The 22,949-nt window shown below is 38.7% G+C and overlaps 1 protein-coding gene across 2 annotated transcripts; it reads left to right on the top strand.

Moving 5' to 3' along the window:
• The first annotated feature begins 2,914 nt into the window (after positions 1-2,914).
• Positions 2,915-22,502, top strand: lyn (LYN proto-oncogene, Src family tyrosine kinase). Of its 2 annotated transcripts, none has more exons than XM_008286295.1 (13): positions 2,915-3,078; positions 7,234-7,370; positions 7,828-7,870; positions 9,066-9,171; positions 9,641-9,739; positions 9,870-9,973; positions 10,140-10,289; positions 11,181-11,333; positions 15,463-15,645; positions 16,771-16,847; positions 17,498-17,651; positions 20,117-20,248; positions 21,061-22,502. In XM_008286295.1, exons 2-13 carry the CDS (start codon positions 7,239-7,241, stop codon positions 21,261-21,263), a joined length of 1,536 nt encoding a protein of 511 aa, XP_008284517.1. In that variant the 5' UTR covers positions 2,915-3,078; positions 7,234-7,238; the 3' UTR covers positions 21,264-22,502. The 2 variants fall into 2 exon arrangements, with proteins under 2 accessions (XP_008284517.1, XP_008284516.1); XM_008286294.1 differs by having other exon boundaries at positions 2,996-3,078; positions 7,234-7,310.
• The last annotated feature ends 447 nt before the right edge of the window (positions 22,503-22,949 follow it).

The following is a 22,949-nucleotide window of genomic DNA, read 5'->3' as shown; positions in this document are numbered from 1 at the left end:
TTTTAACGAAAGCTATGTGCCAAAGTGTTTCTTGGCTGGGAGCAGTTTTCCACCAGTTGAGACTCCAGGAAGTTTTTTTTTTGTACAAATTAAGATATAGAATTTGTTAACTGGTGAGCTTTAGAGGTGCAAATAGGTGAATTTTGTTACCTTTGGACAGTTAGCCAGGCTAGCATTTCTGCTTGCGTGCAGTCTTTGTGCTAAGCTATAAGCTGCAAAGATGTGGCATGGACCAGATGTGGCCAACTCTGATTTTGTCTTTTACGTTCGAATTGCTACTGTTAGCCAAACTAAAGTCAGAAGTCTATCTTGATTGGTTCACGCAACTTACTAATGATTTATCAAAGCTGCACATTACTTGAATTAAACACTATGTTACGATACCTCTGTGGTACCTCCAGCATTAGGTTGTGTGTCCGCACAGCGGTTCTTAGCAAAACACTCAAATGACCACCGCAGTGAAGTTATGTCTCTATAACAACTATCAACAGCATCCTGACAGCATCTTTCCACTCCAGCTGTTGTTGTATGATGGACTAGCATCACCCCCAGTTATCATCAGTTCTATCTGACGTATCATACATCTCAAAATATACCAGAAACGACCAGAACAGTAGGTTCAGAGGTTTTTTAACAAGGAGTGTTTAAAGTGGTCACACAAAAACGACATAGTGCTCTGATGTAGACACGCAGCCTTCACCGTCGTACAACTAGCTAACCAAGCTAACTATGTTGTTGTTCAAAATGTTGAGGTTTTTTTGTTTCTGAAAATGATCCAATCCGCTGATCATAGGCGTATATATATAAAAGATGGCAACTGTGGCGTCATCCAGTGGTTTGTGGACTACTGTTGTGAGGCCTTGAGTTTGGAATTTGACTGTCACCATCTTCCTCCTTTAAAACAAGAACAAATGAACAAAGCATTTCTGTGACTAAGATTCTCAGACACAACACGATGATGTGATAGCAACCAGTTAATCACAAGGCGGCCCCACCCTAAAACAATTATCCATTTTATCCCTAGATGGGACCAAAATTTACAAAATAAACATGATGTTGTATTGAAGAAGACTTGAAACCTGTGATTTTGGCCATAAACTTATTGGAAAAATGTTTGCTTAGGTAACAAATCAAGTGACAAGTTGGGTCATTTCCTCGTAGACGTCTATACAATCTGACTTCTGTTTACAACCAGATGAGTCGCCCCCTGGTGGCTGTTACAAATAATGTTCAGCCAGATTGACTTCACTTCTCAGACCCAGTGCTTGCATCCATCTTTTACATCCAGACAGTGACTCAGATGCTTGACTCATCAATACAGTGTTGCAGGTTATTAGTAGTATGACTAATACGGCTAATTTCTAAATATGAATTAAAACAATTTCACTTTCTATCCTCACTATGTAACTCGTGCTACACTATGTGTAATATAATTTGGAATAATGATCTCACTACTGTGTCATAGAAAAACTGGGCTTTCACTTTGCATTTTGGATGGATAAATATCGTATTAACACATATTTTGAGCATCCACACAACAGTAACAGCTGATCCCAGTGCAGTGCAGGAGAACTATATTGGCAAGTGTTTTAGGAGAACATTTTCCTTCACATTGTACATTACATCATCAGACTGGTGGGATATTTGGTCGAATTGAAACAATCAGCAAATGTCAGTCTCCCCAAACCAACATAAGGTAAAAGACAAAAGCCTTTAAGTGATTCCACCTGATGTTTGGCATCCAACCAACTGTTCTCTCCTTTCTCTTTTTATGCTCATTGATTTCCCAGTGAAGGAGCAACGCTGCTGCTGTTATTGCTCTTGATTTATGATCAGCAGCAGATAAAGAGGTTCCATCAGCATATTTACATGCATGGCAGCGTTATCGAGCTTCTCATCTAATCCTCAGCCGCAAACTCGATAAATGCATTACCCAGGATGTCAAACTATTCCTTAAATGTAGATATGCAATACTCAGTGGAGCTTCCAGTAACTGCAACATCTGTTTATTTGTGTGAAAGTTTCTCCCCCCGACACTGAAGCTGAACTACATTCCTGCCGCTTTGTGTAATAGCTAACAGTAACCACAGTAGTCATCTGTACAGACCGTCACGCATGCACTTTTAAAACTGTGTGTTCCCTCATTTTTCTCTCCCGACTATAACCTTCCTGTAACGACCGCGGCTCGACCGCGGCTCCACTAATGTAGAGGCCGACGTAACTCTTATTTTCTTATTGTCATTCAATCAGGTGTTCCAAGTTGTAAACTGCCGTGTGACTGTTTAGTGACTCACTCTGGCTTCCAGAAGACTGTGTAAAAAAATAAAAATACCCAGCTGTTCATTGTTCAGCATGTAAAAGTAGGGCAGGTGCATGACTCTGCCAAACGTGTAGGTGTTCGTCTGAATGTCTGTAAGCATATTTTCTACTTCTGGTGTCAAACAAAGTGAAATAAATAACGGAGGAGAGTAAAATGACAGATCTGCTGTGTTGTTGTACCTTTGCAGCCTGACCAGCAGGGGGTGCTGTGGGAGAATGTATGAAAGTTAACATTGAAACATGCAGAAATTTAAAAGTGTGTAGATTGTGTTTAAGTATGAGAGGAGGTATTTGATTTAAAGAAAAAAAAAAGAAGAAGAAGAAAGAAATACATAGAAGAGGAAGTGAACGGCTGTTACCGTGTCTGCAGATAGAATTCCTCAAAGGGTTTATGTTTATGACATATTATAAAACTCTGCCACTGTTCAACTTTTAACAAATGTTTCCCGTCTGTGCAGGAGTGAAAGACGAGCTGTGCTCAGCCCCAGTGCGCGCTGATTATGCAAATAATCATTAGACAATTGTACCAGGAAGTTTTAGTAAGAAAAAAAAATCCCCCTCCAGTTAGACTAAGTTCCTCATTCTGGTATAACAGTCCGTGTCGACCGGCTGACCCACTTGTCAAGCCAAACACTGCCGGTGTACGTGACACACACACACACACACACGCTGAGAAAAATCTACACAAGAAAGATCTGAGGACTGAGATACTTCATTGGATTACCTGTTTCCTTCGCCGGGGGACACGCACTCAGAGAGGTAAGCTCTAATGCATGTAATGTGTGACTGAAATCAGTGACAATCACACGTTAGAAAACAATGTATGTGATGGCTTCATTAATTGTGAAAAAAAAAAAAAAAGTAACTCACAAATGTTGCAGAGAGAATTATTATTTTTGATTTCATGGTACCTGATTAATGACATAAAACGACTCCTTTATTGTTTTACTTGTGGTTTTCAATAAGTCAAGCAAAGTGTCACCTTCACACTCCTCACTTAGTTTCAAACAGCACCTTTAAGTCCTAGTACACTGTAATAAACAATCAGTTATTCACTTATTTTGATATGAGCTTTAGGATGCAACATGCACTGATTGCCAGGTTTGTCACTTATTTGCATTTATAGTCCACCTCTCCTCTCTGCTCCTCTTCAGCTCCTCTGCTGTCGGCTCATTTCATTGCTAAAGGAGGAAGTTTGTGTGTTGGTCATGGTGTGGCACACAGGCTCCTTAATCCGTTCAGACCCTCGGTTTCCGGCTGTTTGCTCGCTGTCAGGTTAAAAATATAACAGAGGCACTGAACCAACAAGGCACCAACAAGCTTGTTAAAAAAAAAAAAAAAAACTGCCAAACTGCTGGCTGCAGCGCTTCGCTTCACTGATTCTGACACGCTGTGAAAAATGTCGAGTTTGGTCTTTTTTCTTTTACGGTGTTGGCCAATTCAAATGACAAACTTGTGTTTAGTTACAACAGGTTGCGCCGGTTTTCAGGTGCGCCCAGTTCTCTGTTTGCATTGACTTCATGGGGCTTTTTTTTCTTCCAAAATCTTGTCCAAACAACCTCATTCATGTCCAGCAGGTCCAGTTGTGTAACCTTCCACCTGAGTACACCACTTTTTATCAATTTAGTGACGCTCAGAGCTGCATCACAGGATTTATTTCCCTCAGAACAAAAGTATCACTATGTGGTGGACAAAGGTAAGTCTAGAGGAGAGTTAAGCTGCTATTACAGGCTTAAAACCAACACAACTGAGTGCTTTTAACATTGTTATCAGTGCTGCCACGGCTGGTTGGTTCAGGCTAAAATCTCTCACCTTGTTGTTCCTCTCAGGGTGAATCCTGCTGTCTTTGACCGTCCTGACTTTTTTTTATAGAGTCAACAGCAGGTCAAAGTTTTCATTTACCCGTTGTACAGATTGGCACAAAATCTTTTGTCTCTTTTGTTGTCTTTTAAGCTGTTAGATGTCATACATTTATGTATTCATGCTCCTCTCAGGATGAACTGCCATCCCCTCATCAGGTTTAAATGTCTTTGTCCAGTGCTTTGGCTTATTGATCAGAAACCTGCCAAACTAACGGCATTCTCATCAACCTCATCCATGCTTAGCTTTTCATGCTAATGAGCACTAAGGAGCATTAAATTTAAATGGAGAATATGGTAAATATGGCTGTAAACATTAGCATACTAGGACAGTTTCTCTTGTTTTAACATTTAATGTCAGATTCAAATCAATGCCAACCAGTTCGTCAACGCTGCCCTGTTTTGAATGCAATTATTCAAACCTGAATCACAAACTTATTTCCGTTGAAAACAAAGTTACCTATGCAAAACTGTGCTGTTTTAGCGGCTCTTGGAGACGAACCAACACAGTAAATTTATGATTTTATATTAGGCTGCATGTAGTTCTTCATGAGTGAATCATCTAACTTTTAACGTGTTACTTTATTTTTTTAACATTTACTATAAGATCCACTGAGTTTTAGGTGCATTCACTGGTCTACAGGACTTGCTGAATGTGTTCCTTTTTTTTTCTCTCTGTTGTTCATGTTCAGCTTCCTGCAGAAGAACAGCTGTGTTGTTCTCCTGTTATGACCAACACCTACTTCTGCTACTGCACCACTTCAGTTTTTCCTGCATGGCATCGTCAGCGATGATTTTATCTGATCTCATCTTAGTTGTTGATCTCATTTTTTAAGCTACATGTGCTTTGATTATCTCACATATCTCGCATAAATCTAACCACAGTAGTGATTTAATAATCACTCCTATTGCAGTTTCCCAGCAAAGAAAACAGAAGCTTCTATTGGGTGAGAACATTCTTGTCACATTTCCTTATATCGTGCAGACATTTGGTTTTCGAAAAGTCACGCAGCATGTTGAGGATAGTTTACAAAATAACTTACAAAATATCTACATTGCACATATGCAAGGTTCATTTATTCATTCATTCATTCAGTAATTCATTCAACTTTTGTTTAAAATTCAGAGTACATTGATGGAGGATGGACTCTTTTTTTTTTACAATGGAGTTACATAAGAAAATAAATGGTGTGGAACACAAATAGGAAACAATAATAATAATGAAAAAGGGGAACGTAGTAAAATAATAAAAATTAAAAAAAACTAGAGCATTTAAAGTTGCAAAACAAACTAATTAAAAATAAATAGAATAAAAACCAGAAGCAACTTAGTGCAACCGAAGACATTTTTTTCGGATGTAGGGTACGACTCTGAAACAGTTTTTACTCCACAGGCACAGTCACACTGAACAATGAACCACACTGATGGTGGAAGTGCAATATTTGAACATTTGACTGTCCTGTTGTATTGCCTGGGTACACTGGTACTGATGTGAGTGTGTGGGTGTTTCAGAGTGTTGTGTGAATCAGTAATTGGACTCTTTTTAATGAGTCCGTGTCGTGACTGTGCACCTCAATTTTGTTGTAAACTTGTGTATAACGACAAAAAAGTATCTTGAATCTTGAAAATCCAACACAAGTTTTTACAGTGCAGTGGTAAAAATGATTTATTTCTGTAAAATGAACAACTTTTAAAAATGTAGTCACCGGTTTAAATTTATTTAAATGTCAGCTCCTCATTGATTCACTCTGCAGAAGATCATGACTTAAGCAGTGCTGAAGGCATCTGAAAGCAAAATGTACAGTACCGCACTCACTATCGTACAAAACTGACTCATCAGCATAAAGATTCACATTACAGCCAGATACAGAAGTGACAGTTTCATATATAAAGAGAGAACAGCAGTGGCCCCAGGACTGAGCCTTGTGGGATACGTTTTGCAACTTTCACATATTCTGATTTACCATCTCTAATAGCAACACGTTTCTGTGTGTCCATGAGGTAACGCTTAAACCTTTTAAAAGCATTTTTATCCAGATCAAAATTGGGAAATCTTTTCAAAAGCAAGGCATTGTTTCATGTTTTAAATGTCGTTTAATTAAAACACCTGCACAGTGTCCCCTTTTGTCCTAAGCAGAAATAGTGTTGTTATACTCTAAAACCTGCTGATATATGCTTAAAAATTGGGGAAAAAAAGGTGAAAAAAAGGTTAAAAAAAAGTAAAAATATTCCTTTAAGGGTAAAGAAAGTTTAGAATTTTGTACTTTGTCTTCAACTCAGTTATTTAATATTTAACCAAGACTGCAATTTTCCTCTGCCCTTTAACCGAGTGTTTTTAGTTACCATGAAAAAAACATATTTATGAATTATCTCTATTTATCTACAATACAACTATTATAGGAGCAATAATCAAATATTACAGTGACATTTATGCTTTCTTGATTTCTACACTACAGATTGTCTGTAACACTATAATAGAGCCTTTACCTATCTCAATTTTCTACTGCATCTTTATGCAACTGGCATAAGGTGACATAATTACAACAGCGTCCATATAATTTTACCACGTTCTGTGTCTTGTGGGTTCTAATTACTTCCCATTTCTTACACCTGATGATGACACTAGCTACCAGTATCAACCAAAAGTTATTTGGATCTAAAGTTCTGCTAAGAAAGTTGATTTTCTGCTTCTCTCTGCTTGATCCGGCGTGAGATTTGGATCAAGTCGTCATTTTTGAGATAAAGCAAAGACTGTGGCTTTTTGGGCATGTATGTAAATCTGACTTCCACTGTCAGAGTTAGTATAATTCTAATTTAAGGGAAGATTTTATTTATATTAGTGAGGATTGCATGTCCAGTAAGTTGTAGTCAACACCTGTTGTTTCTTCCCCTTTGACTTTTTTTTTTGAAACGCCTTAAAATAAAATGGAAAAATGCTCGTGTCACTGTTTTGGTTTTTGTGTTATTTTTACATTTTAAAAAACCAAACTGTCGCAGGTGTTTGGTTCCAGAAACAGTCTGTTTCACTCTTTCTTTTTCTCACTTCCTCGTGCAGGCAGTATGGGCTGTATGAAGTCCACGCTGAGCGAGGGTCTGAGCGGAGGTGTGGAGGGAAAAATCAGCCAGCAGACTGTACGTACCGACCAAGCGCACTATGTCAGAGACCCCACCTCCAATACAAAAAAAAAACTAGTAAGTAGTGAGACAGCTGGGCGGAGAAAAATCAGAATTTTAGTAATGAAGTATAACATTGGATTTATGCTGCCTAAGATGACCTCAACAGTAAAAGGTTGTGTATGTTGCTGATTTTAGCCCAAACTAAAACTCACACATCATTAAAAATCAAGCATGTTGTGGCTTTTAACGTGTTTAAGATGCCCAAAAGTGAAGATTAATCCTCTGTGGACTTGTTATTATTAATGATAATAAGTGAATTATTCTGTTCACACCAATATATATTTCAGATGTGACCTTTCCTATTGATTTTGAAAAAAAGGGACTCAACTCTTTCCAAACATGCAGAACTCCCCTGTTTCAAATAATGATGATTTACAGACTGTAAATGTCTGAAGTGACAACTGTGTGAAAATAATGGTAATAATGCAGCTTGACAGGTACCATGTGACATTTATATTGTTTTGTTTTGCAGAATAGCTCGCTGTTACCTGGTCAGGTGTTCCAAAAGTTGGAAGGTATACCACTTTCTTTCTTTCTTTCTTTCTTTCACTTTTACTTATTTTATTTTCTGAAAGTGTGCCATCACAATAGTCTGTGACAAAACAAAACAACCACCTAAGGCCTGCATGAGGCAGCTAGCTAAGCCGCTAGCCACGGTAGCTGTGAATTGAGCATCAAACTAAGTTAACATTAAAGAGTTGATGGTTTTAAAGTCTGACTTAATACTACACACACATCACAAATGTACATCAAAGTAGTTGCTAATTATTTCTACTTTTCATTTTCATCGTGAACTTTTGTCTTCCAAGACAGAGTTCAAAATTAACATTGAGCTAAACTTAGTATGAGGCTTCAGTTGTATAAATTGGCCACATTATGTTCCTATCCTTTAAAGAACTGGTCAATTTAGTTCAGAATTTGTGCTTTTTGTCACCCTTTAACAGAATTTGTTCCCAACAGGCTGTAGCTAAATGACCCTTTCAATTTAGGTAGCTTCCAGTGCTAATTTACAAACGTAGTTATTTTTTAGCACTGAATTTTATAATGAAACAACCAATAACTTACTAATCCTACATACAAGTGTTGGGATAATTGGTTAGAATACACTCTGAACCTTTTCTCTGTCGTTATTTTGCTGAAATAGCTGCTAGCTTGTGACCTAGCTACTTTCAGGAAAGACAAATAAACACAAGTATTTGGTTGACCAGTTGCTGAATTTGCTATGTTGAATCACAAATAGCCACATTGTATTAGTATTATTCTAATAATGTAAAAAAAAAGCAGTACAGAAGTATCCGTGTATTTCCAACTAAATGACAATGAAACAAATAACTGTGAGTCGTTGCTAACAGAATTGTTTGTTGAAATTGGAGACTAATAATAAGGTACTTATAAACACCTAATTCAGAATACTGTGTTTAAGATAGACTTTATTTTATGAGTTTACTTAAACATCTGTGGTGAAAGATGAATTCTCGATAAACCCAGTGACACATCACACTGTGGCATTTAGCAGTTAGTTGAGATTGCGTTTAGTTCTGTCAGTCAAACTATGATCAGCATTGGTGGGTTTCCTCTTTCACACATTTCTCTGGGTGCTTACTCTGCATCATGACACATTAAAATAGCACATTCTTGGTATTGGTAACAGAGCTGTGAACGCTTTTTTCATACTGCATTTCACTTTTTTTTTCCTGTTTCCTCTCTTAGAGCAAAAGGTTGTTGGTAAAATAGTGATCAGCCTTTACTCGTATGAAGCTGCTCATCCGGATGACCTGGGATTCAAGAAGGGAGAAAAGATGAAAGTCTTGGAAGAGTGAGTGTCTGTTATTAATGGAAGACGGATTCAACTTCAGGAAATGTCATTAATCATTTATACATTGGATCATTTAGGGCAAGAGCCAAGGACGAACGCTTACATAAGCTGCAGCACTGTTTAAACTCCATAAGCAGATGAAAAAGATATCGATATTTTTTTTAATTCTATGTTAGATCCAAAAACCAGAGCAGTTGCCTGTTTTAGGCTGACGTTGAAGCAGTGTTCACTGAATGAATGCATGGATGAGATTTGAATTTACACCACAGTTCTGATCTCACAGGCATCATGAATACTGTGATAAGCAAAAACTCCAATGTCATACATTTTTATTGCAGAAAAAATGACGTTTTTCCACTTATAAGCTACTAAACATAGAAACATCATGGCTCTAGAGATTGTAGGACACCTCAGTCTATGCCACCAAGCAGAAAAGAAACACTAATTGCGTATTTATCTTTATTTGCAGACATGGTGAGTGGTGGAAAGCAAAGTCTTTGACATCCAACAAAGAAGGATTCATCCCGTCCAATTATGTGGCCCAAGCTGACACCATGGAAACAGAGGAGTGAGCAGTTGCATCTTTCCAGATCGGCATTTTAGACGATGATTTCAGTTTCATATACTAATCATTTGTGTATTCATCATCAGGGTTATGTATTGTACTGCACAGTGGCTGTATTTCCTCTTCATTGCAGATGGTTTTTCAAGGACATCACAAGGAAGGATGCGGAGAGGCAGCTGTTGGCGCCGGCAAACAAACCAGGCTCTTATCTCATCAGGGAAAGTGAAACATCAAAAGGTATGAAAATCACAGCAGCTCTAAGAGACAGAGACACAAACACGCTCCGTTTTCAACACAACAATGAAATAGTGCAACACGTGTGTGAGCTCACACTTTGATACTGCTTCATTTAGACCATCTGGAGTCACCAGTCAGTCTCTTTTACTCTTTGCTTTTTCCGCAGGGAGTTACTCATTATCCATCAGAGACGTGGACGCAAAGGGGATGGAGTCAGTCAAACATTATAAGATCAGGATGCTGGATAACGGCGGCTTCTACATCTCTCCTAAAATCTCTTTCAGTGACATCGGCAGCATGATCAAACACTATCGCAGTGAGTACGGCTGAAGAGAAAAACCTGTGATCGCAGCCAGCAGTGACGTGATGGTGCACTGACACACCTACAGGCACGCTTTATAATCAGAACTTTTTTTGTTTGGCACTTTTTGAGAACAAAGTCAAATAAAAACAACAAATTTAATTCAATAAGTAAGATTCTAAGCAACATAGCAAGATAGAAAAGCTCATTTTTAAAAACATTTCTTATTAATAAGGCACATTCAAGACAATAGTTGTTGCGTCCAAGTGCCCTCAAGTGAAAAAGATTATGATTGGCATGACAAAAATAACCAAACAAGTGTAAATATTGGACCCTACAGTGTCATTCTTGGTGTGAGTAATTTACATATGAAGGATTGAACCCTACAAAAGTGACCTGATAGTAACACATACTACGGCTGAGATACTTAATTATGGAACTTGACCTGGCCAAGACCCGACAGCGTTATGAGGATTAACCTGACTCATTTAGATTTGTGTTGGTAATGGGGCAGAGCTAGTGTGCTAGTACCTCTACTAATAAACATGTGTCTTGTAAGTTTAGCTTGTATGCAAACAGAAATATGAAAATGATTTTATGGAGGAGTTGTATTTTGCAGTGAACAGCAGCCTGACAGAGTGACTTCTCTGAGTGTTTGCTGGTTTCCCAGCAATGTCATAAAGATGAAAAGACTTCTGGAGGAGTCACTGTTTCCACCTGCCTCCATTTTTATGCCAAGCGAGGCTAATTGCTTCCTAGCTCCCGCTCCACTTAATGACAAGAGTGCTGTATCGATCTTCTCATTTAAAAAGATCTCTTGTGTGCCGTGTCATTCACTACGAAGGAAAACTGAACGCAAAGTAAAGAGGCCTCCGTTTTAATTGTCTGTGTTTGTGCCCCTTCCAGACAAAGCTGATGGCCTGTGCTGTAAACTGGACCGTCCATGTGTGAAACCCAAAGCTCAGAAGCCATGGGACAAAGATGCCTGGGAGATTTCCAAAGAGTCTATTAAGATGGTGAAGAAACTGGGAGCAGGGCAATTTGGAGAAGTCTGGATGGGTGAGTAGAGAAACGAGAAGTAATTCATTCAGCTGCTTTGATTAGGAACAGCTTCTTATGAGAAAGAAGACAGTGAGACTAGCTACAAGACTTCTTCTATCCCTTTGAAACCCTGTGGACTTCCTAAAGTGAGTCTCACATGTCTTAAAAAGTCTGAGTGGCGTTTTGTCGTGAGCAAATGATGACCTCATGAGTATTAAGAAATATTTAGAGTGATTTTTAGGAAGACGGGCTGCTTGGATTTCTCAGAGATTTCTGACCACAAAAACAAGGAAGAGGACATAAGAGCCTACAGAGCACTTTCGTAGTGCAGCTGATTAAACAAATGACAACCTGATGTACATAGAACATTAAGAAATATACTTTTATTTAGCAAATGGCCTACACTGAGAAAAAAAAAAGGTAAAAGAAACTGTGAAAATCTGGCAGCAACATATATTAAAAACTGTAGAATACTGTAACGTCTGAAAACTATTTTTAAAAATTGAAGGAAGTGTTTCTTGATGAGCTTATTAGCTCTGAGGATCTCAAAATCCATTTACTGTGAAGTCAGAGCTGCAGAAGTAGACAGCAGAGGGAAGTTCTATTTCATCTAAAACGAAAATGACACCCAGCTTTTGTTACCTAAGAGTTATTAGGGACTTATTTTGGGACTGCTTTCTCTGAAAACATGCTCAAATGCATCCATGCTGCCTCTGGGCCTGGAAAATCCAATCCAAGTGTAGATCAGTGTCACAATCTGTGGCGGAAATGTTTGAATCTGAATGGTGATTTGCATTGGAAGTTTGTGAGGGAGTGATGACACACAGCTGCATTCATGAATCTGATACAGCTCAAGCCTCCAGCGTGGTTCTGCACTGTCACTGCGTTGGTGCTACAAAGAGCTTTGCAGACGCATCGCTACCTGTTGCAACTCTGCTGCCACTTGGGGGCAAAAATATGTGGAACAGCTCAAAATGTTGACTGTTCTTGTTTGTGTTTGTGTTGTTGTTGGTATTTTTGCTTTTACCCAATTGCCATCGTGAACACTGCTGTAATGATAACCACAACCACTGCTCGTAGACGCATGGATCGTTCCCCAAAAGGACCTTTTACTTGGTTCTGTTCAAGCCAACTTTTCAACCAATCAACATTTGACCTTCACATTGCGACATTGCCCGGGGATGAGGTGCTAAAAACATGTTGGGAGGACTGCATGCCTCTGTGTTGGTTGAATTCCCATAAATCTTCAATCTGCATACTTAGAGAGCTACGCAAACGGATACCAACGTGAAACCAGAAATCCACCTTTACACACAAACTGTACAGTTTGGCATTAATGCAACATTAATCAAGACAACATAAACCTGTAGTAAGCAAGAGAAAGCAGGCCTAAATTAGACAAACTGTCTACTTTAAGTGACTGGTTTGGACATAGGGTGTCTGGAGACCGTTACAAATGTGTTGTGAATGTTTGTGGTTCACCACGACTACAGCTATACAATTAGAGCTAAACCCTAATTGAAACCAACAAAAACAATACCAAAAACCCAGCATTAATGTCAAGTTGTCATCTCAAACTATGCCATCCTGGCCATAAAAATGACACAAGTGAACAAATGATAGTAATTGACAGCAGTCACAAGCATCTGTAAAGACGACTTCATGTCAATGCAATGTGTCATGTCATTGTTATTCACACCCTCAAGTGAGGTGATACTCTTTTTTTGGACAGGGATTGCAGGCCTTGTCATGTTTCACATTCCCATCACTTTTGACGAAGAGCTTACTCAACTGCTGTTTAAGTTCTGTAAAACATACGGGAAGTGTGTGACATAATACTGGTGAAAAAGTGTTTTGAGGTTTCTGTAGGTGGGGAAGTTATGTTTCTGGTTCCAGGTAGGAGGTTTATATGAAATGATTGTTTCCTTCTTTAATAAAACATAAACAGTATCTGGATAAAAGGAAATGTATAGAAAAACTGCAGAATAATTACAATGTGAGAAGTGAGGGGAAGTAATTATGTGTGGATGCTTTGCATGCAGGGCCTGGATGAAAAAACAAATGATGTCAAAGCAGGTACTGAAACATAAACACAGTAAAACGGTGTGAATCATTGTATGTATGGAGGCAGATGAGGTTGTTACCATCACGGTTGGCCAAAATCAAGCAGTATCCTCCGAAGCTTAAGAGTTAAACAAACGCTGATGCATCAAAAACTGCAATTCCTCGAATGGCCACTTGAGGCTGGCTCCCAGTGTGAGTTAATCTCTGTAGACCGTCATGTAAAGATGTCGAACTTTACAGGAGAAATAAACATGTTTAGAGCCTTACACAAAGACAATATTGCTCTCTATAGCAAAGTACCCTGTTGACGATAACTTAATATAAGATGGATTTTCACATAACACACCCATCTACATTTTTTTTTTTTTTTTTTTTAAACTCGAAGTTATGCATTATTAATGACATTTCGATGGCTTGCCTCAGTTACATTCACACTTCACCCTTTTGTTCATTTTCGGATTAACCGTGAGTAAGGACGAGTCAGGCCAAGATGGCGGCAGTCAGAGCCACCATGCTGAGCTTAAACTGCCCTTCAGGAAACCTTTAGTTGACATCACGAGGGGGTTTGCCCGTCTTTATGTACGGTAAATGGCCAAAACAGGAGGGAGAGTCCAAGCTTACCACATCTCACTGGATACTGCCTGAATGCACTGTTAGTTCTTCCTTCTGATTCATATTAGGAAACAGTTTCACAGATAACTAAGCAGTTCCACCGAAAGCCCAACGTCACATTGCCACACTCCTATTCTCACCCTTTCCTCCTCCATCCGCTCAGTCTTTAAATAGTTCTTCCAAGTCCTGACTTCATTGTGAACTACAGTTGATTAATACAGTCAGTCTGCAATCATATGTCATTGATATGACAGTTAGTTTCTTCATAAACATACATTATACAGCTCTTACACAAGGAACTAATGTCATTTTTCTTCTGTTTTCAAATATAATGAGTTGAAGGCTTTGAAACTTTTGACTTAAGTCAAACTCAAGTCACCAAAATTAAGATTTGGCTTGGATTTGTCAACTTGAAGAGAAAAAACTGACCAGACTCCACCGTTAAAATTGCTCGACTGAAATCTTTTGAAACTTTGCCAAACTGTCGTAAATGATTAATGATGTCATCAAGATGTGTGCACCAACTTTATTACCTGACGCAGGCTTTCAATTAGCAGCTGGCAGCAGAATAAAATTGAGACAATTCTAAAATTAGATGAGAGAAACTGGCCTTTTATTAAAGGAGTATTTGGCTCAGTAGTTTTCTAGATTTTTCTATATTCAGCATTTTGCGTGTTTTTTCTCTGCAGCTGTGTGAATGATTTGGAAATATTTTTAAAAATGTATATACAGTATACAAATTAGTTTTTGCTTTTGATTATTAAGAGCCCCCTTTTTTATTACAAAAACACTAATAACAGATGCCTATTGTTCATGTTTTCATTTGTTTATTGTATTAGTTAGAAAAAAAGATTTTTTAGCACATATTTTAAACCCGTGGTCCCCAACAGAATGGAGACCAACTGATAAGAAGTTTATGATAAAAGCAATAAAATGTTCAATATCTAACAAGATGTCTGTGTGCAGAAGCTCTTGCAGCTTATTACTAAGAAGAACATTTCTTAAAAACTTTGACCTCGTTGTTATCTGTGGTCCATTCACCTTGTCTTACTTAACAATCCTCATAAGCGTGCAAGTTAATTATTAAAACTGAAGTTAAGCCTTGTTTCATAAGTAGACACAGTGTGTCTATAGTTATCTCCTAATGTTGTTCCATTCAGGGCTTTGGATTAAAGTTCATTTCATTTGTTTACTGGTTGTGTTGTGTTAAAATTTTGTCTGAACCTGAAACCTGTTACTAAAATGTTACTTCCCTTTTATCTGCATTTCTACTTCTTTTTATGGTCGCATAAATTTCCCTGACGGGGGTTGAAAACACAATAATATTCAACATGCACGGAACAATATAGCTCCTGGAAATGGTTTATAGTTTGTGATCTGAATAGTCCAACAGCCTTGCGGCACGTCAAAGCAGACGATAGAAATGTACTAATATCCCCCATGTGTCTCTCTTCACTTTCTGCCCAACCAGCGTACTACAACAACACAACCAAAGTGGCGGTGAAGACACTGAAGCCGGGCACCATGACGGTTGAAGCCTTCATGGAGGAAGCCAACGTCATGAAGACGCTGCAGCACAACAGGCTGGTGCGGCTCTATGCTGTGGTCACCAAGATAGAACCCATCTACATCATCACTGAATATATGGCAAACGGTAACTGTCCTGCATGAGTAACATATGGCGCAAATATATCTGGAGACACTTTAAATGGCCAAAGCAGTATAGTAAGAGCATTTCGTAGTTACAGACAGGTGACAAATTAAAGAAAAAACAACAACAAAGTGTCTTTATTAGGTGTTAGGTCAGCAGGTGCTGCCAAAACAGCTTCAGTGCCCCTAGGCATTGGTTCAAGTAGAGTCTCTACTGGAGAAACGGACACTATGTTTACAAAAGATGCTCCCATATTTGGTGTTTACAGATAGACAAATGTGTCATCATAGGATAAAGGTGATTTCGTGGAACAGCTTTGTATGGATTGGCAGCAACTCCTCCCTCCAAGGGGACAAGTGGACTATGCCAGCAAAAGTGCCCACATCATAACAGAACCACCAAATCCCCTCACTATGGGTGAAGGATTTACCTTTAATTCGTCACCTATCTGTAATATCAAGTGTAATTTCAGTGGTACTCACACACTGATCCCAAGACATGTTTCACAGAAGAGGATTAGTACATTAGCCAGAGTAAGTGTGGACAACAGTCTCACAAAAAAGTGTAACATCTGTGTTTTTTAACAGCTCAAAATGTATTATTTTCACCAAAAAAATGTTCTGAAGTTGTGAGATGCATAGGTGTTTTTTAGGGGTTATTTTTTTCTTGTGGCAGGACACGTCACCCAGGCAACCAAGAAAACCAGGGCAGTTTGTGGCTGGCATTTACATGAGTGTATCATAAACTGAACTGTGACTGTTTCCTAAACCATGCGAGAAGGTTTTGCAGTGTAAATAGACACAAACAGTGAATCCAGCCTCCTAATGTAGACTACATTGCTCCTGTAATGTGCAAAGCAAAAGAAACTCACAGGTCACATCATGTGGATGCCAAAAAAGAAGAGGCCAGAAAATATATATATATACACATGTATATCATCTCATAATTTCACAGCCCTTACTGTGAAAGCAGCTAACGTAGCGTTTAACACATTTTGGTGCGAAACTGCATTGGTGTGAAAAAAAGAAGTCTTCACAAGATCACAACACTCCACTAAAATCACAAATAATAACTCACCAGTCAATACAAGACCCAGTGATACAGCTTCCTGTTCTGTCTTGTTTTTAGGGAGTTTGCTAGACTTCCTAAAGAGCGACGCCGGATGCAAAGTGCAGCTACCGAAGCTCATCGACTTCTCAGCGCAGGTGATTTTCCCAATATGCTTCAGCGTGCATGAAGCAGACATAATGTCGCTGCTGCTATTGCACTGAAAGGAGGAACAACAACCAAAAGTAAAAATCACACACTTCTCAAAATCCTGGCTGGTTCTCTTGCAAAACTGGCATGTTGACAGGATTGGAGGTTCAAGCTTGTTGCTGAAGCAGGTGTTAATTAGTTCATATAGGTAATAATTCACCAGAAAGCTACATTTAAATGGCGCAGATATCTATTAAGCTTCATTGTAAAAGTTTTAATTATGATCCATCCGATAAACAAGTTTGTTTTTACTTTTAGTTGACACATGAGTGGATTTTTTCTTAAATAAGAGTCACAGTGCTTTTTATTCTTTGTTATAAAAAGACTGAATTTATGTTGAAAAGCAGCAACACATTGGACAGGACTGTTACAGAGTCCAAACTCCAGTACCATTCATTTATTAGTTCTTAATCCTTCTTTTTAATGGAGGTATTTGTAGATAAGGTTACTTAGGCTATCTAAAGTTTCTCTCTAATCATTATTACCAATATTTGCGCTGCACACATATCAGCGTAGAGTCATGTTTGGCATATGATCTTAAAGATTTGTTCTTCCTTCCTCCTTCTGTTTCATCTTTCCTTTTCCTCTCCTGTTGCAGATCGCAGAGGGCATGGCGTACATAGAAAAGAAGAATTATATCCACAGAGACCTGAGGGCAGCGAACGTCCTGGTGTCTGAGAGCCTGCTCTGTAAAATAGCTGATTTTGGCCTGGCAAGAGTGATAGAGGACGACGAGTACTCCGCCAGAGAGGGTAAACCATGTGTGTGTGTGATGTTATGAGTGTGTGTCTGTTTTTGACTGGTGGAAAGTTGTTGTTTTTTTTTTTCCGTTGCAAATGATCCACATCCCCAGTTTGAAGCTGGTGACACATTAGGATAAAAATCCCCTGGATGCATCAGGAAAGACCAACATCCAAACACTTTTTCCAGTTGTCATGTACAGGTTGCTCCACTGTTTCTGACTCAAGTCATGTGAACCTCAGTGTCCAAAACTTAATCTAGTGGTCACAATAGGCTGGGATGTTTTGGGTTTTTTATGTATCAGTCTGCAACAAACTCATTAAATATGACAATCTGAAAACATGTTTTTAGAATTGTTTGGACATTGATTGAAAAAATAGTAAACTGAAATCTCTCAGTAACAAAAGTATTTAGATCTGTCACCTATGGCAGGGGTGTCCAATCCTGGTCCTCGAGGGCCACAGTCCTGCATGTTGTAGATGTTTCCCCTCTTCCAACACACCTGATTCAAATGATCATCATCAAGCTCTGCAGAAGCCTGATAACAATCCTGATCATTTGAATCAGGTGTGTTGAAAGAGGGACACATCTAAAACATGCAGGACTGTGGCCCTCAAGGACCAGGATTGGACACCCCTGACCTATGGCACAGTTAAACCTTAACCCTAACCCTTGAAGTGGCTTAAGAGGTTCCCCTCGACCCATCGCCCTGGTGAGGATGTCTTGAAGCTAAAAGAAAAGACATGATTCTCTCCCCTTTTACCCCTCTCCCTCGCCTCTTGCCCCTCACCCTCACCTCTTTGACAATCACAGTCTTCAGTCACAAACCCAAACAAAAAGAAAAAAACTGAAACCAAAACCTCTTCTGATAAACAACACGATACGAACCGAGACAACGCAACCAGGAAAGTGAATTAATCAACTACTGAAGAAAACAAGACAAACTTCGAAAGCGGATGCCCCCAAAGAAAGAGACTACAATCTCTATTCAAGAGCACAAATCAGAACAAACCCTAACCTAATGGAGAAAGTCAGAAATACAATACAACACTAACCATGACAAGAAGGAACCAGAGAGAACTTACAATGTACATTTCCTTTAACTTCTCACCCCAAACTGCTGTGTCGACAGACAAGGCAGGGGAAGTTATCGAGACAGATTTCAAAAACCTTTAATCATCATTGAGAACTTCACTGGAATCCACCTGTGGTAAACTGAGCTGACTGTACATAGTTTAGAAAGGCGCACCCCTGTGTGTTTAACATCCCACAGTCGGTGCTCCACGTCAAGGTCTATGTGATTCTTATCAACAAACAAAGACATGATAGCTGTTGGAAAAACGTAGCAGAATGATGGGACGGATCTAAGAAGCTTACTGCGTTGTGCTGAAAGGGAGCAACAGTGAAGATACCTATTTGAGTTTTGCCTAAAAGCTGGATGCTTATGCAGAACTTGAGAATTCTCTGCTTTGAAAGTTGGCAGTAGTACAGCTTCACAGATGTCATAAAACCTCAAATATGATGAAGAAGAAGTCCAAGGAACTCTCCGTAGACCATTTCGATGAAGTTGCTGTTTTAGCATCCATCCATCAATAGGTCTTGATGGTAGAGCAGCTAGACAGGAGCCATGTGAAGACTCTGAGAACACAACAATAAAATATTCTTTGGTCTGACAAAGCAAATGTTTACCTCTTTGGGCAAAACTATGAAAAACATTTACTGCTCATCACTTTGCTGGTACCATTCCTACAGTGAAGCATGGCAGTGGCAGCATCATCCTGTGGAGGCATTTATTAGCACTATGGATAGGGAGGCTGGTCAGGGCTGAGGGATGGATCAGTGCAACCAAATACAGATAGGTCCTTGAGGAAAACCTGCCCCAGAGTGCCCCAAACTGAGACTGGAACAATGGTTCACCTTTCAGTAAAATGATAACATGAAGCAACCGCCAAGACTACGCTTGAGTAGATTAAGGAGAAGCTTCTGACTGTCCTTTAGTGGTCCAGCCAAAGTTCTCATTTAAACCCCAGAAAACATTTGTGTAGGGACCAGTTCACATTGAATGTGACGGAGGAAACTTACAGAGGTTTATCTAAAAAGACTTAAAGCTGTAGTTGCTGTAAAAGCTGCTGCTACAGTGTACTGGGTTAAGGGTCTGATTTTTATTTTTTATTTTTTTTGTCAATTGGAGATTGCAGTTGTTTATATTTAACACATTTGCATGAAAGTCTAAAAACATGTTTTTACTCTGGCGTCATGTTTCTCAGTGTCGTAAGATGAAACCTGTCTGATCAGTGATCTGGAACCATGAGGCACTGAAACTTCTGTATTTGGAATTTAAAAGCAAATGCAAATACAAAAATAGAATCCAAACCTTCCATTGTGTAGTACGTCGACATCGCAGGTGAAATGCGTGGGAATGCGTGGGAGAATGAGTTATTTACATAGCTTTTTAATGGTTGTTTGCCTTCCCCAGGAGCCAAATTCCCCATTAAGTGGACTGCTCCAGAGGCCATTAACTACGGAACCTTCACCATCAAATCAGACATGTGGTCCTTCGGAGTCCTGCTCTACGAGATTATCACCTACGGGAAAATCCCCTATCCAGGTACATTTCCACCGCATTGTGTGTTATCATAATGTGTAATTAGTAGCACCAACATAAATCATATGGTTGATCGAGTTCACCGTACTGTGCTTGACTGATGCCACCAGTGTTCCCTCATTACATCAAGTATATTTGCACACAAATTGTACATGCAGCTTTGAAGTACTTGTACTTGACTTGAGCATGACTGATTCTCCTCCCAGCGTTTTAGAGGGAAATATTTCTGTACTTGTGGATTCACACATGTGACAAACATATAAAATGTGATGCATTGTAATGGTTTAAACTGCAACATAAAAATAATTGCACTCCAAAACTACGATATAAATAATAATAATGCACTCCACAAAGGGCCAATGTGCATGAAGCATGATTTGTTTTGTAAATGTTTTGCCAGTAATACATCCCTTCTTTTTGTGCAAAATTTAGCCTTAAATAATTGGATATAGTCTTTACAATTGAATCTCACAAACTTTGTCTCTGTTTTGTGTTGCTTTCAGCTTGTTTATAAGATTTTTACAGCTGTGTTCGCTGAAAATATTCTTGGACTTATCACCTGAACGAAATCATGCCCTCAGCTCACCTCATATGATGATATTTACTGCCCTCTACTGGTGGATTTTATTTTCTTTACTGCATAGAAAAAGTTCTGTTGCCCATGCACTGTCACTTTATTTACCCTCCTATTCCACTGCAGTCACCGCTGCTCTTTTAAGTAACATAAAAAATTTTTCTTTCCAATATTCCCAACACTACCTCCGATTTTTTTGGATAATTCTTGCATTAACTCCGCATGTCTGCGTGTTCTCTAGGTATGACTAAAGGGGAGGTGATGTCCTCGGTGCAGCGCGGCTACAGGATGCCTCAACCTGACAACTGTCCTGCTGAGCTGTACGATATCATGATGTCCTGCTGGAAGAACAGACCCGAAGACAGGCCCACGTTCGACTACATGCAGAGCGTCCTGGATGACTTCTACACAGCCACAGAGGGACAGTACCAGCAGCAACCATAGGCAGAGGAAGCCTTCTGACACATAAAGACATTTCACATTCACTCCTCATATATGATTATATTTTTAATGCTTGTATTTTTTGTATATATGACTCAATGGACAGTGTATTATATTCATATTGGCTGTTTGCTGGTTAAAGGAAAATATACAGTTTGCAGGATCCAGACTATATTGTGGCCACTGTGTGTATAAATACTATGTTTTGTGCAGTTTTGTCCATTTCTGAGCACATTCAAAGGTACATACGAGATACATTTTTGCACAAAATTATCAAATGACAGATGAAGATTATACACACAACTTTGTAATTTTTTACGTTTTGACACTATTCTTGTGAGCGTGCCTTTAAATATTACAGTTTAGTGTCTGAACAAACATTAGGCGTTGTATAGAAAGTTTGGAGAGGAAGGAAGTGCCTTTTTTCACACTGAGGAAACAAGTGCTCTATTTAGCTTCAGAGTATTTTTTTGGTGTTTCCTTAACTGACTGAGTTGTTTTCTGAACACAGATTTTCATAAGGTTTGGACATTTTTAGGAAGCAGTGTCAAATCTTCTGTATTTATATGTTGTTATATGCATTTCCATGTCAAAGGTACTGAGACAAACCACACTCTAGGCTGTACATACATGAAGTTATCATTATCCACTTTACATTTCAGAACAAGTTATTTCATAAGCCGCTCTAGCATTGAGATCTCCTTGTGAAAAATCCGGTCATTGTAAGGAAATGTCAAGTTGTTTCTGTTGCTTGCTCTTTTATTTACCAGACAACAGTCGGTCCCTCTTAAGTCCACTTCATATTGAAGTGCTGTAGCTCTTGTTTGTTGTGCTTGTTTCAGGGTTTAAATGTAGGAGCTGTTCTCTTTATCATATCATTTCAAATATGTTTTGTTTTTTGTTTTTTTTAAATAATCAGACGTAGGAGCTGTATAAAGCAAGCTGGATTAGATTTGACATTGGATGGCATCAGCTGAAATGTAACCTTGCGTAACTGTACGGTGACTGGCTGCCCCATTAGTGTGGTGATGACCTGTGTTTGGTATTTGAATGACAATCTTTAAATTTTGTGTCAACTAAAGGTACATGCAGTAAACGCTTATCGACTTCTCAGCAGATGATTTCTAAGAATATGCTTCAGTGTGCATCATTGTTGTGAAACAAACATAATGTCACTGTGACCACTGAACTGAAAGGAGGAACAACAACTAAAAGTAAAAACCACACATTTCCCAAACCTAAGCACAGACTCCTGGCTGGTTATTTTGCAAATCTGGAACATTGATAGGATTAGAGGTTCAAGCCTTGTGTTTAAGCAGGTGTTTATCAGTTTTATATAGTTCGTAATTCATCAGAAAGCTTCATTTAAATGGCACAGATAATGATTACACTTCATTGTAAAAGTTTCAATAATGATCCTATACAGATTTGTTATTACTTTTATTTAGTACATCTACGGTTTTTGCAAAGCCACTTAACTTTTTTGATGTCAGATAAAGGTTGAATTTACAGTTAACGCTCTTCTGTGTTGGCTTCCTTTGTAAATTTAGCTCTTATTTAAGAGATCCATTCTAACTTTGATAGATCTCCCATCTGACTCTTGATTTACAAATATATCTATCAAATCTAATAAAATATTGTGTTTTTATGTGTGTTCAGTATGGAACAGTATCTAAACAACTATTATAA

Source organism: Stegastes partitus, unplaced genomic scaffold, assembly GCF_000690725.1.
Source record: "Stegastes partitus isolate 25-593 unplaced genomic scaffold, Stegastes_partitus-1.0.2 Scaffold447, whole genome shotgun sequence".
In the NCBI taxonomy this organism is placed as follows: domain Eukaryota; kingdom Metazoa; phylum Chordata; class Actinopteri; family Pomacentridae; genus Stegastes; species Stegastes partitus.
This window is presented reverse-complemented; position numbering and strand designations above follow the sequence as displayed.